Source organism: Calidris pugnax, unplaced genomic scaffold (genome assembly GCF_001431845.1).
Source record: "Calidris pugnax isolate Ruff unplaced genomic scaffold, ASM143184v1 scaffold63, whole genome shotgun sequence".
Lineage (NCBI taxonomy): Eukaryota > Metazoa > Chordata > Aves > Charadriiformes > Scolopacidae > Calidris > Calidris pugnax.
Window position 1 is genome coordinate 1,214,574 of NW_015090852.1, and position 14,508 is coordinate 1,229,081.

General features: G+C 37.3%; 1 protein-coding gene across 8 annotated transcripts in view; it reads left to right on the top strand.

Moving 5' to 3' along the window:
* The window catches only part of RALGPS2 (Ral GEF with PH domain and SH3 binding motif 2), a 164,375-nt gene extending 160,041 nt beyond the window's left edge, over positions 1-4,334 (top strand). For all 8 annotated transcript variants that reach the window (XM_014943459.1, XM_014943457.1, XM_014943458.1 and 5 more), the window contains 2 exons: positions 198-289; positions 2,655-4,334. In XM_014943459.1, the coding sequence (XP_014798945.1) occupies positions 198-289; positions 2,655-2,684 (122 nt within the window). In that variant the 3' untranslated portion in view covers positions 2,685-4,334. The remainder of the gene's footprint in view (positions 1-197; positions 290-2,654) is intronic.
* The last annotated feature ends 10,174 nt before the right edge of the window (positions 4,335-14,508 follow it).

Here is a 14,508-nt window from a genome sequence, read left to right on the forward strand (position 1 = left end):
AACTTCTCTTGTACTAGGTCAAATAATAATTAAGTTGCACCTATGCCAGACAAAGTGTAAAGTTATATGAACCTTCTGCTATTAAATCTTTTAGTAATGCTTTAATTTAGAGTTAACTTGAATACATGTGGGTTTTAAGTGTAGTATTGTTTGTATTTCTTTTATCTTTTTTTTTTCTCTCTACCTTTCTTACTTAGGAAATTCATATAAGTTTCAAGCTGGAAACAGAATGAATGCAATGCTCTGGTTTAAACACCTGAGTGCTGCCTGCCAAAGCAACAGACAACAGGTGAGAGCTGACATTGAAAAGAAATATGAGCTGTTAGGGGCTCAGAACTGATGGATATTCAAGATGACTCAGCTGTAACTGATTGCTTTGTATGAAGAGCAATCTACTCTGAGCAGCCTGTATATCGATTTTACATGCTTATTGATTTGCTCTAGCTTTCCTGTTTGTTCCCTTGCAAACAAGTGCTCAGAGCTTCTGTGGTAATTAAGAACAATTTGGGGCTATGTTACAGCTAATTTAAAGCAATTGGGGAAATGGAAGGAATGCTCTAAAATATCTGTCCAAGTGGCAGTATATTTGGTTTTGCCCATTTTTAAGAGGCTATTTTACAGTTATATAAAAAGCTGTAAACCATAGCATTCAATATTTCCACATAACTTTCCCATAGTGCCATATTGTCAGGTCTTGGGCATTTGTGTTTTCTGTTGTTTGTATGTATTTCTAAAATGTATTTTAAAAAAATCCAAATAAAACACAGTTTAGTGCAGGGTACATTTGGCAAACTTTGAAAGCAGAAGTAGAATTTTCCATGAATTAAAAAGGAAGATAAGACTACTCCAAATCCTATTAAATTTTGTTCCTATGTAAATTTTTACTGACCTTTTTAATCAGCAAAATCCTTGTTAAGTTACCACTTTGTCTTCCTGAAATCTCCTTTCTCCTTTGCACATTTGTTTATGGAGTTCCCAGAGGAAAAGTATGACTGAATTTCAAGGGGCAACAGAAGGACCTTTCCAGATCTTCCTGGGCTTTCTTGTTCAGTTCTGTTTCTGAGAGAAATCTAAGGAGTAAGGAGGGTTGCAGAAACTCCCTTGAAAGTATTTGAGACAGTGCAAAGAAGAGGAAATTGTCTTGCTGGCTGGAGAATGGGGGAATAGTAGCAAATAGTGGCAAAGAGTTTGCAAGAAAGTGGTGACTTCCATTCAATCCTGAAAACTGCCCTCTGAGGACAGCTTCTATTCAATAAGGCTTAACAATACTATTTAATGCAAACTTGTTTAAAGCATTCAGCCCCAAGCCTGTGCAAAAGCAGCAGGCTTATGGATCTTGGCGGGGCCTCTTGTGGAAAATATGACAGCAAAGTGAAGATAAGTATAGGAGATTTTCTTTTTTTTTAAAGGAGGGGAGGATTAATGAAAAAAAGACCTACCATTAAACGCCAAAAAGCCTGCTACCATAATTCGTTGCATATTTTGTTTTCTGGCATGTTGTGTAGTTGTACTATATGGGTTCTTGCAGCATAGCTGCTCCCATAGAAAAAGCAGGGCTTCATACAAACGTTAGGTTATAAAGATTGGCTTAATGAATCAGGTTCTTGCAGCATAGCTGCTCCCATAGGAAAAGCAGGGCTTCATGCAAACATTAGGTTATAAAGATTGGCTTAATGAATCAGTAAAAATAAATAATAAAAAAAAAATATTGTAACGTTTTTCTCTTTATCATGATTTGACTCCCAAGTAGTGCTTTCTCTAGAAACATCCCTTGTAGTATTGTTTAAAATGGAAGATCTTGCTTTTTAGCAGCATGACTGCCTAAGAAAGACTGGATATTTAAATGTGCTTTCGATAAAATATGGACATCTACCCAGTTGAATAATATTGGGAACTATTTTAATAGTGTTTTTTTTTTAATGGTGGAACTTTAGCCCAGTTGATCATTCTTGCTTCTGCAGGCAAATGGTAAATGCAAAACAAGAAATGCCTGCTTCAAATGTGACCAAACTGGGTATTTATTGACAGTCATGAGGAATGTGGTGGCTCTTTAATAACCTGAGTAAATAAGGGATGTTGCTGTCAGGCAAATTCCTGATGGGGAGAAAATCGGAGTATAAGCTAATGTAATGCAAACTAGCTTTAATCTTCATGAAAGGGAGTGATGTCTGCAGCAGGCATTCAGGTTTCCTATGGGAAAAGTGCAGGCAAGTGTTTATGCCTCGTTTTTTTTAAATTAGTCTTAAAAATACTAGAGGGCCTACATCAATCACTGACCTGTGTGCCAAGAATTCTCTAGCTGGGACTCAAGTGAGAAGGTTCTGCTTGTGTAGCTTGGTGCTGAGATTTATCATGTTAAGGTTGTCTTGCTGACAAGTTAAATCTTAAATGTCATCAAAATTAATAAGATCTAAGGTCATATAATAAAATTATAAACCACACAGCAGTTTAATATTTTGGTTATACCTGGGTTTTCCACAGCTCTAAGTATACTTGTACTGCTGAATGATAGTTGCACTCCTCATTCCCTTTTTTTGAGACAGAATGAGCATTAACGATGTGCATTTAAACAGGTGGCTAGTCTGTGAAATGGTGGAATGTAAGTAGTTACTACCCAAAGTAAAATCTGCTATCATTTATATTTTTGTTTTCAGGTTCCTGCCAACTTGATGACCTTTGAATAATAGGCTAATTCAAAACAAAAAAAAAAAGAACAATTTGAATCATCTCATATTTGAGAACGAGGTCCTGATGAAAAATGTGCCAGCTGTATTCTGTGCCAGAACAGAGCCTGTCCACTCGATCTCTGAACTCTGGAGCCCTGAACAAAATCACTAATGGCTGGGGAGTAGAGTCCCCCAAATTAAAAATGGAGTTGCAACATGAATTGCCATGGACCATGCTTCGTTATATTCTCTGAACTGACCTGTGGAAACCACTGCCTTAAAGAGTGAAAGGAAAAACAACATGAAACACCAAATAGTGTGTGTGAAATTTCTGGCGGTGCTGTGCTTGAGTTAAATAGATTGTATCTAGTTTGAGTTTCTTTTAACTTTATACTAATTTTGAAAATAACTCACCTTTTTAGGCATTCTTAAGGAAGCAAGTAAACTGGTATTTAAAAGTTGTATCAAAAGCTACGTATGAACTGGGTAAAAGAGGTACTTCACATTTTAGAGATGTTGTTTAGACTGTACCAGGAGTTCTCAATGGGAGCCTGTCCCAGGCACACTTAGCCTGGAGCAACGTTATTTCTGTCAGACCTACAATATCAGAAATGTAACAACTGCAAGTTTAAAATAGCAGTAAGCTTGCAAACCTTAGTACTGTATGGGAGCCGTGTTCCCTGTGAGTGGCACAAAGGCTGAGCACTTAACACACCAAAAGTCGTTTTGGTATGTTGTTACCTAATTCCTGGTTCAAAACATAGCTCACGTGTTTCGGGTGATCGGTGTGTGTGGAAGAGACAAAATTGAAAGCACTGTTGGGTCAGAACTGAGTGTTTTCTTCCCATTTGTTTCTACACCTGTCACTCTCCTACGTATAAAGGTTGAATGACAAAAAAAAAAAACAACCCCAACACCTGGATATAGTTCTTTTTGACGTTTTACTTCTCTGGGTATCTGTTAATTATCTGTTAGGGACCACTGTCAGTGTATGACGTTTTATAATATCACTTAAAAGTTCTATGTTACAAAAAGATAGAGGCACAGTTTCAAGCTTTCATGTTCTCATTTGGCAATAATTGATTTCAGTATCTGTCTTGGTCAAAGTAGTTGACATTGTGTGGTAATGATAACGTGGCCTAAAGCAGACCTTACGTACAGAAGCTCTTTTGATCTTCAGGCAAATAATCAATTTATTAGAAGGTAGGATAACCTAAGGAGAGAAAAGGTGTGGGACTATCAAAATTCCATCCTTGACAGGAATAATTCTTGCTCACTGAAATTACTCACAGAGAAAAACATTGTGGTTGTAAAAAGGGAGCCATGCTTTATATGTGTGTTTTATGCTAAAGACTTCGATTCTTGCTTTATTTGGGTTTCCTTGATGTCACCTAGATATAGTCTCCTGGATGATTAGTCTTTCTTTAATCTTCAAAAATATGATCTTTGTAAAGCAAGGAAACTTTGTCCAAAATATGACTCCGATATCAGAACTTTGAAGTCTGTGAAAAAGTAGTAACTGTTCCATTGACATTGTGGTTTAGTGGCCGTAAATACGCTTGCAGATTCCACCATGAATACTCCTTTTTAAAAAGAAGCAAGCTACCTACCAGTCTGTGGCAGAGTTCTCTGACTATCAATAAAGGTTTCTACGAGTAGTTATTATTTTGAAAATGTACAGTTTGTTTATTGCATCTGAGTAGAAGCCTATAAATTCACTCTTTTTTTTTTTTTTTTTTTCCAGAGTCAAATTAATCTCTTAACAGAAATTATTAATTTCTTAATTCTGGGGGGAAGAGGGGAGCAAAAAAGAAGGATAATCAAATCTCACAGTAAAAAACCAAAACAAAACACAAAATGCCCAACCGGTTGGTGTTATATAGTAAGGGTAAGAGGTAGGTTTATGTTTTCTTGTGAATTGGCTCTTGGTGGAAAGAAAACAGTAGAAGGATGCTTCTGTCAGAATTATACCACAAGCACCACGGGAATTTGTGTCCCTTTACAATTATTATTTTTTTGTTATTATGATGGAGAAGAAATAGTCTGTTCTGATCCTGAAGTCATGTATTTTGGGAAGGGGTTGCTTGTGCTGAGTCCCTCTGCAATTCACACATCTCCCAAGTTTACCCATGTTGGGTGTATAGTAAAGACAACATCTTCATAGCCAGCAGTGTTACTGTAGTAGACTTTGCACAACTTTAGTTTGGTTTTTTTTTTTAATTTTAAAAATTACTTAATGTGTCTTTCTTCTCAACAACTTAAATGTTTTTTAACAATGTGTGTACTTTTCTAAGCATTGTGGATGATAGCCTGTGGATTTTGAATTTTTAAATAAGCTATTTTAGGTACATTGCAGCATAACTGTATCTGTTTTTCTGTTAGTGAAAGAAGACATGCAACTGGGAGCCACAGCCTGACATCACGCAGCTTTGCTAAAGACAGAGCCAGGTCAGAAGGTGTCATTTATTATAGGGGTTTTTTTATTTTTTCAGCTGTTTTGAGTTAGGTTTTTATGGTAGGAAGATGGTGGGGAAAACTGTTCACAAATTATCATTTAATGAATTGTTGCTGTTACCAGCTTTCATTGTTCTTAGGCCTCCTACTCTTCCTTGTTTTTCTACCCTCAGATGCACTGTTTTTCATGGGAGAGGAGGAATATTGTAGGAGGAGTTTCTTCAAATGTTTGGCCAGAATAACTGGAGTGGTTAACGACAACACAGAAAACTTTATTGGCATTTGTTACAATGAGTAGTTCGGTGCTTTCCTGTTGTTTATCTCCTGTCGAGCCACGTAGTCCTACAGGGCAACACAGAAGTACTGGAGTGTTATATATTTTGAGATAAATGGTGCTCAGAAAGAGGTGGTGGTTTTGTTCCCTGAGGGAAAGCTGCCTCAGCTAAGCTTTGGAAAGACTCACGCAAGTCAAATACACTGTTTAAAAAAGAAAAGTAGTAATGCTCTTTTTAAAATAGGGGGTTAAAAAATTAACTAATTAAAACCAGTGCTGAGAAAACAAGGACAGCAATGAGCTCATGGTATTCAGGTAAGGCTGTCATCAAGGCTACTCCAGATAGTTGGCAGTTTCTCTTTTGATTTTTATTTTTAATGTATTGGTCTGATTCTTTATCTTGTTAACAACTGCTGAAATATTTCAAGTAATATTTGTCACTTTAATTCTTAATATCTTGTTAACAACTGCTGAAATACTTCAAGTAATATTTGTCACTTTAATTCTTAACATTTTGATTTTGAAACTGAAGATGCCCCTTAAAGTATTTGGAGTAAATCTTCATAGCAAGGCTTCACATGAAAAATGTTAATTACCTGCTGACTGCTAACTACTTTGCTTAGCAGTCTTGGTAAAGACTGACCAACAGGGAATGTCTGGTTTATGAAATTGGTGCAGTGCATTAAAATACGTAACATTACACTGGTTGGTGAATACTAATTGCTAGCTTTTGTCTTCCTAACTTAATCGGTACTATTTTTGACTAGGTTTTTCAAACCTGATTTCTACTCCAGTGTTCTTAGAAAGAAAGTCAGGAAACTTAACTTTTGAAAAATTCTCGTAATTTGAGTAAGCATAGCTCATCACAGACACGTACTTAATTCTGTAGACATTTCGTGGCACAGGATTATTACTGTCTGTTATGATTCATTAAGTATTTAGGTGCAAGTTAGAGGCATTAAAACTACCAGTACTAAAGGCTTGCACCTAAATACTTAATGAGTTTTAGCACCCAGTTTTAAAGTTGTCTTACTGCTAGTGCTTTTAAACTGCTGTGAGAAACTATATCCTACTGAAGAAAGATCTGAAAAAGAAAATACTGTCATGGCAGACATTATTTGTCAACTCTGCAGTTGGCACATTAAGCAGCCTCCTAGTTACGCAGATGTGTTAGCCTCCGGCTTGAGGAATCGGTGTCTCTTTTGGGGAGTCAGCTGAATAACTTTCTTCCTCAAAACCCAACTTGAACAGAACACTTGAACTTTTACCAAGAGGAGTGTTTATAAAGTATGTGTATTTGAAAACATATTGGAAGCAAAAGAAAGCATAAAAAAAAACACAGCAGGATTTCATTAGTTATCTTTTCCTCACTAGGAGTAAATTCATCTAATCTAATTTTTCTTGCAACATCAGCCTCCTTTATTTGCATTTATACATTCTCAACAATAGTCCTCCTCTATTAGTATCAGACATAACAAATGTTAAAAGGAAATGCTTTCCCTTTCAGCAGAAGTAATTGCACATTTTTCATGCTGTGAAGGCACTTGAGGTGGTGAGGTCCCTTTTGATAAAAAGCAAATTGATCTTGTGGTTTTGGTTAACTGTAGCAAATCTTGTCCAAATCAAGATAAGATAAATCACGGGATGTTGTTTCTTCTTGTTCTGTCAGTGGCATTTTTCTTCATTCTTTGTCTCTTTTTTTGATATTCTAACTCACCAGCATTAGTAGTTCAATCTTCTCTGTGGCTGGCTATAGTATGATGCCCATTGCAAGCATCAAGACACCAGGGCTGGTACTAAATGACATCAGTTAATTACTTATTCTTGCTACAAGGACAAATTTTTTAAATTTTGTTATTGTGTAAGTATTGCCCTTGTTTAATTTTCTCTAAAAGTGACTTGTGCCTAAGATGATTTGGCTTGGGAATGTCATTAAAAGAATCTGTACAAGTGGATGTTGAATTTGTTTGTAGGGGTTATCTATTTGGTTGGGTTTTTTAAACCATCATTCTAATTTGTAATGCATCAAGAGGGTGAGTGTTTGGATTTAAGGAGGACTTTTGTCAGTGCCTTATTACTAACTTGAAGACCAATTCCTTTATTTCAGTGCTGAGAGTATCACAATGGCAAACTTGCATACTGTGTCCTTGATGTACCAAGGGGTAACATTCCTTATTATTTCACTGCATTTCTGCAGAAGTTAATTGTTTTGGTCAATGTAAAATAGTTGTGGCTTGAGTTACTTTAGGTTTTTTGGGTTTTTTTCTGTGTTTGTTTAGCCTTTTATTCAGAAAAAAGCAGAGGTAGCTTGGGCTTGTTCAGCTTTTGTCAGAAGCAGCTCAGACTTCTTCAAAATTAATTTATTTTTATTTTGATATGTCTCTAAGTAGATTTTGTAGGGAGGATAAATTGAAAAGGGTAGTCCAAGTCATGGTCTAGACCACGTGAACTTAAGAACTTACATAATTAGAAAGAAGCCTGCTTTCCTCTCTCCCATTTTGATTTAAACATTGAAGAGCATTCTTATGAGATTTACTTCTTAGGAGCTTTTAATTAATGTAAAATAAATACTACAGGAAAAAAACTGTTTGGGAAAAGAGAAGGCTTGGATAAATCTTATTCTTTCTTAATATCTCAGAAGCTCAGTTTTGTATATAGTATTTCTAGTGCCAACACTATGTAGAAAGTACTATCCCTCACCGAAACAACTGCTAGAGATTGTTTTAGTAGCAAGACTTTATAAGCTTTGAAAGGGGAAATGAAAGTAAGAATGTATTGTTCTTAAGCAATTAAATATTTGTTTTCCTGGAACACATCCTTATGAAAACAGCAGTTTTACTTTAGTGTTTATAAATTCAGATGTTGGAAAGGGAAGGATAATTTGAAAATCAATCTTTTGCTGTCTAATGATATTCAAAGACAATAGAAGAGTTAGGTCAAAGGAGAAAGGACAAATTAGTTTAGCCATGCCTGTAGCAGAGCAGAGCTAACAGGTTTTCTTGAAGTTACGTTGCTAAGAAAAAAGGTGTATGAAATGTAAATGAAATGTTCACGGTCCTGCAGATCGTGGCGTGGTTATGGCTGTTAGCCTGATCTTGCTCTTGAATGACTAAAAGCATCATAAACGTTCCGTTTCCTTTGTGTGTTTGATTAGCACATTATTTCTCTTTATTTGGGTAGGTTCTGGCCTTCACATGTGTTTCCTGAAGGTATTTCTTACCATTCCAAAGCTGTTCACAGATGAAATTGAAAAGCAGTATAAATTGATGAAATATTGAAATAAAAGATTCTAGGGTGCCTTGTTTACAGGCACTTCTAGCTCCTTGTGTACAGGAGCATATCCATTCACATACTACTGTACTGAAGTCTGAAAAGCACCAGGAAATCATATATATGTTTTATAATAATCCCTTAAGGACCAACCATCACTGGACGGGGGATCAATGTTGTCATGCAGTAAACACAAGCCATTTTTAATATTCCCTGCTGGCGTGAGGTGTTATAGGGATAGAGGGGTTGCACTATGATCTCATTGAGTGATGTGCAGTTTGGCTGTCGTCTAGCCTTTTTCTTCAACTTTTTTAATACTTTATTCTGTGTGTGTGTGTGAAAATTGTGTGTTTGCATAAGCTAGTTTAAATGAATTTAAGTACAGGTTTCAAAAATCTTTCCTACTGAAATAAATGATTTAAAAGATAGACTGTGTCTGAAGTTTTAATTTCTCATTGAAAAATTGCATTATATAGTAAATATAATAATATAATAATTGACTGAAAGCAGTCATCAAGCAGATTGGTTCTTAACACAAAGAGCAACTACACGGAACACAAATTGAAAATGAAGAACAAATTATTATTATGCAAAGCCTTGTACTGCATTAACTTTTTTTTTGATGTTGCTTCTCCGCTTTCTGTGTCTTTTTAATTCTTCTAATCCTTACTGAACACAATCACAGAGCCCATCTCTAGTGGGAAATGCTGTGGGGTGAGGTGGTGAAATGCTTGTCAGATTGGGAGCTTGAGCTCCTTTTCTTTTTTCTTTTTTCTTTTTTTTTTTTCTCCTTAATGGCACATTCATTTCAAATGTATTTACAAAGAAAGAAGGAATAAAGTAGATTTTTGTAACCCCCCTTTTTCTTATTCCTGCACTACTGTGTTTGAGGAAATGCTTTGTGCTCAATAGTGTAAAAAGAAACACAGAATTAATTGGCTGGTGATTGCTATTTTCCTTTTGTTGTTCCTTTTCAAAGCTTTTTTTGTACTCATCAATTTCTGGCAAGCAGATTTTCTGATGAGATGCTTTGTTAAGTCAGATGCTTAGTCCGTGCTCTCAGGCAGGAGCCCAAGACTGCAAGTTGAGAGGTACAGAGTAAAGTGTTTCTTGGTTCAGATGCCTCTTTTTGGAAAAGGCTTTTTCTCCCCTGATTCAACTGCATCTCTGTTTACAGCAATGCTCGTGATTCCGGGTCTGGCACCCTCCTCTGAGGCTTCATTGTTTATCTGGGACTTCTGTCTTCCGTGTACTTTCTTGCCTTTAAATACTTAAGGGCTATAGCATCCTTGGAAGTGTTCAAGGCCAGGCTGGACGGGGCTTTGAGCAACCTGGTCTTGTTGGAACTTGATGATCTTTAAGGTTCCTTCCAACTCTAACCATTCTATGATCTTTCTGCAATGTCTGTTAGAAGTGGCTGAAGTTGAGAGTTCCTGGAAGCATTTTTTATTTATGTATTTATTTTCAAATCAAGGAACATGTCAAGGGTTGCTTTGGCCTCTTTCCTTGTGTTCTTGTCTCTTGGGCTGCTGCTTACAGGAGAGGGCCTCCAATTCAGAGTGAGAAGACAGGTAGGGGGAAGGCAACTCATCTCTTCCTTACTTCCCAACTGGAATGATTTTCATTGTGGATATACTTCCTGCTCTCTTTAATCAGGTGTATGTGCTAGTGAGTCCATCAACTGAATGTTCCTTTTGAAATTGTAAGAAGTATGAATTACTGCCTTGGTTTCGTAACTTCATCTTTGGTTTGTTGGGTTTTTTTTTTCCTTTCTGCGTGTGAAGGAGCCACACTGGGGGAAGAGGGGACTTCACATCTGTGGGAGAAACAGAGAAACCAAACCACAGATGCATGAAAGAAGCAAGCTGAGAAGAGATGAGCTTTTCTCTTTTTTTGTATTAGGCTAAGTTTTTGTAAATGAGAATGTTAAGTAATAAAAATGTAAGCAGATGATATCCAGATGTAAGCAGAAGATAACGTTTTGGCATGAACTGTATGCCTTGATTGAACAGTGGGGAGATATGTTTTTTATAACAGCAAATAAATTGAATACAGAAAACTGGATCCGTGCTTCTAACTTGTAAGTAATGTTTTTATTAGTTTTTGCTTACATGGAGCATTATTACTGCAACATACATCCTTACATAGGTAACATTTATCTTTGCACTGGTTTTTGCCTCTTTCAGTTCCCCATTTTTAGTTCAATTTGGTACTTGAGGACAAGGTGAGGTTCCAAAGTAAAACCTTCTGCCTGTCTCCTACAGCTGGTACAGGAGGCTGTGAGTTGCTGCTGTGCAAAACCAGCCTTTACTATAGTCTTCATCTTCCTCTTTCAAAGCAGCAGTTTGTGTGTAATCTGTATAAATGGATAGAGCAAGTAAGGGACCTGATGAAAAGTTCCAGTGTATAAGATGGTGCAATTTTTATTCTGAAACGTTCAGAAGGAGATCTGTAAAGAGAAAAATAAAAGCATATTTTTTTTTCAGATTAAGAAAGTGGGAGTGTTTTATGTGTGGCAAAGCATGTAAAATGAGTGCAAGGTGAAGAGAGACCTCATACAGGAACACAGCTAACAGCAAAGTGTTATTACACCCTTCATTTTCTTCTCAGGTAGGAAAATGTGTTAGTTTCATTATGGAAAAGAGATAAGAAGCTGAACTGTTTTAAGGTCAAATATTATAGCTAAACATATAAATAATTCATTGCATATTGAAGATGTATGTTACAGCTGAGGGTAAACTGGTGCGTGTTGCTCACTACCTGACTCTGCAGAATTTCTGTCATGTTTTAGAACAACTGCCTGGAATATAGAAAGCAGCTCATTCTTACGGTGAAGATGTATGGAGATACAGCAAACAAGCGTGGGAGGAGGGAGCCGTTGCCTCACACAGGAGCAATCCCAGAGCGGTGGCTTAGAGAAGAATGTATGGTATTGTGAATAGCTCAGTAGTGTTATATGATGGAATTGGGAAAAGCATATGCAAATTCTGAGTTCCCAATGCTGAAACGGCAGCATGCTCTTTCATGCGCATAAACATGTACCTGAGATGTATTCAAGACAATTTAAATGGGATAATTGTGATCTATTTATTGATTTGAGGATAGCAAGCATTTTACGAACTTTTGACTTGTGCTGCATCTCCAAAATCCTGTGTATGGGCAGTTGCTAAAACCTGAGGAAGTTGCTCTCACCTCAGAATGAAATCTATAATGTTACACTAGTGCTGGTTTTGTTCTAACACCTGATCTCTGGTACCTGTACCAGAGGCTTCAGAGGAAAGGGTAAACCTACAGCCTGCAGGTGAGGAGTGGACATTTCGCAAGGTAAGTAACTTCTGACCCTCAGTGACTGTCTCACGTATTGAAAGCTTTACAATTTCATTTGCTTAATTTCATGCAGTGTGACAATGGCTGTAATAATGAAAATGTTTCTATTAATCTCTTCGTTTCTGTGATGTAGTGCATCAAAATGTAGGTTAATGAAAATGAAAACTCTTCTGATAATAAAAATATTTGAGATATATGTTGAAAAGTATGTTTAAAATTACCCTCCTTCAGAAGCTTACATTTTTATGTTAACTATTTCAGTAATCCGGATTACCAAACAGGCCCACAATCAGCACCATTATGAGCTGTAGGGATTTCTCAGGTAAGACTAAATAGTAATTAAAAAAGTAACACATACCAATGCTATTTCTAATCTTGTTTTGACCCAAAGACCTTGGCTTGAGAGCAGAAGGGATTACAGGGGAGCTCTCAACAGCCCCACCTTCCATGGCAGAAAAAAAATCTCTTAAAGACTGGAGAGCAGTTGAATGACTCAAGAGTCATCTTGGTCCTTCTAGAAAGGATCCAGCTTTTGCTCATGGGCGAGGAGTCAGATACATGGAGATACTTCATAGCCATCGTGTCCATGCCCTGAGATGTATCAGGCATAACAGCTTGGAGAGACCATATTCAGCAGCACATTTGGCATCCTTTCTTGCTGAACCCCTTTGACACTCACTAGTGCCAGATAGAAAATAAGTATCATGTTCTCCATATACTTGCTCAGTTTTAATTTAACCTAGACTCCTCCTTCTAGTAGTCTCTGAATACCACAGCTATAGAGCAATGTGAACCCATTCCTGCTGTCTCTTGCCTGCGGTACTGGTCAGCTGGAAGCAAGGTTGTACATAAAGCCCTGTGTATGAAACTTACTTCTTTATAAACCTCAAAGCATATTTGGAGAGTGGACAGAGGGAGGGGAGATGTGGTGCTTTCAGTCCCTGTTCTAGAAAACGTTTTTCAAAAAGGGGTTGAAGCTGTGCGTGTAAGATGACAAAGAGCAGAACCAATGTGGCATGAACGCACCAACTTAGAGCCAATGTGAAATATGCCCCAGGCTTTGTGTTAAATCTTGGTTTACATATTGTCAGAGACATCTGTATATTATTACTTACTTTTAGGAGTCAGAATACTTTGTATAATGTCTACCCGTAAGATTTTTGCGCACAGCTTTGGATTTAATTTGTGAGGTGTTGGAATAAGGAAACTATTTCAGGATAAATGTATTAGCCATTTGGTTATCTGAGAGTATCTGCTAGCCATTATACAGAGACGTAGCATGCTTGCTACTATGGTGTTTAATAAATGTCTGATAAACAGCATTTTGCTTAAATCCTATTCCTTGTGCTGCTGCTGTTCCAGTCGTATTGGGCCAAATGAGAGCTGTCAAATTAAGTAGGTAGATGGTTATAAGATTTCGGGGGAAGCTGTTCCTCGAGTGTGGTGATGCAAGCATCGTGTTCGCTGTGCAACAGCAGTAGTGTCAGGCTGTAGATGAAGCTGGCTCTGCTGAGATTATATCCAGGGCCCTTCCCAATGGGTCATAAACGCATAAAACAATCAAGGGAGAACTTGTCGGAGCACATCTGCTCCAGGGTTTCTGGCAAAAGCATATCCGTTACCCTGATTTAAATCATACTTTTTGACACTGATGATGTGTGGAGGTAAAGCTGTGTCTCCCAGACAGACCAAGAAAAATGCTGGGCAGGCTAAATCATGGACATCCTGGTACTGCCAGGGCTGTAGATGGGTGTACGTGGAAGTGGAGCCCCAGGGATTTTGGTGGGGCTCCATGCAGACAGAACAGTCCCTTGCACTCAAAGAAGCTTATAATATCAAAACCACTGTAAAAAAATAGTCTCTAGACAAAGCTCACTGAGCTGAAGACTTTCTAATAGCACATCAGGGTAATGCTCCCAAGAAGTGGTTTACTTAAAATTAATAATGCATTTGGATGATTGTGAGAGAGCCGGCTGCTCCTGTTAGGTCTCCCGCCAGTCTCAGAAGGGGTAAGCCATTGGTCCCCTTCCCATTTTGTTTGCATAAAAGTGGCTGAGGAAAATATGAGTAAAGTAGTTTCTTCAAATTAAAAAGATAAGGAAAAAATTAGTGGTTAGGTCCAAGTATAAAGAAGAAAGTACGCAAACCTCGTAATTCACCCCCATATTATCGTCCTTTTTCAAGCATAAAAGGAGTTAGAAAATCCGGCAAGCTTATATTTATTATTTTCTATAACTTGGTGCTTTGTGTTGCCTTTTGATCCTTGAAGTACTTCTTTTTCAGCGCTGAATGTAAACAACAAAATACAGTGAGGTTTTTTTTCTCCTGCTGTGCCTGTATGAAGAGCTTCCAGCGGAGGCTTTTGTGATGCATCGGACTCGTTCACTTTGAGCTCTTCGAGTCCTTCAGTTAAGTATGAGTTCTTTTTGATATATTGTTCTGCCTGTCATTTCTACATAGATAATGACATTGAATGCTCTGATGATATCAACCTAGTAATGGTTCCTTCAGTGTCAA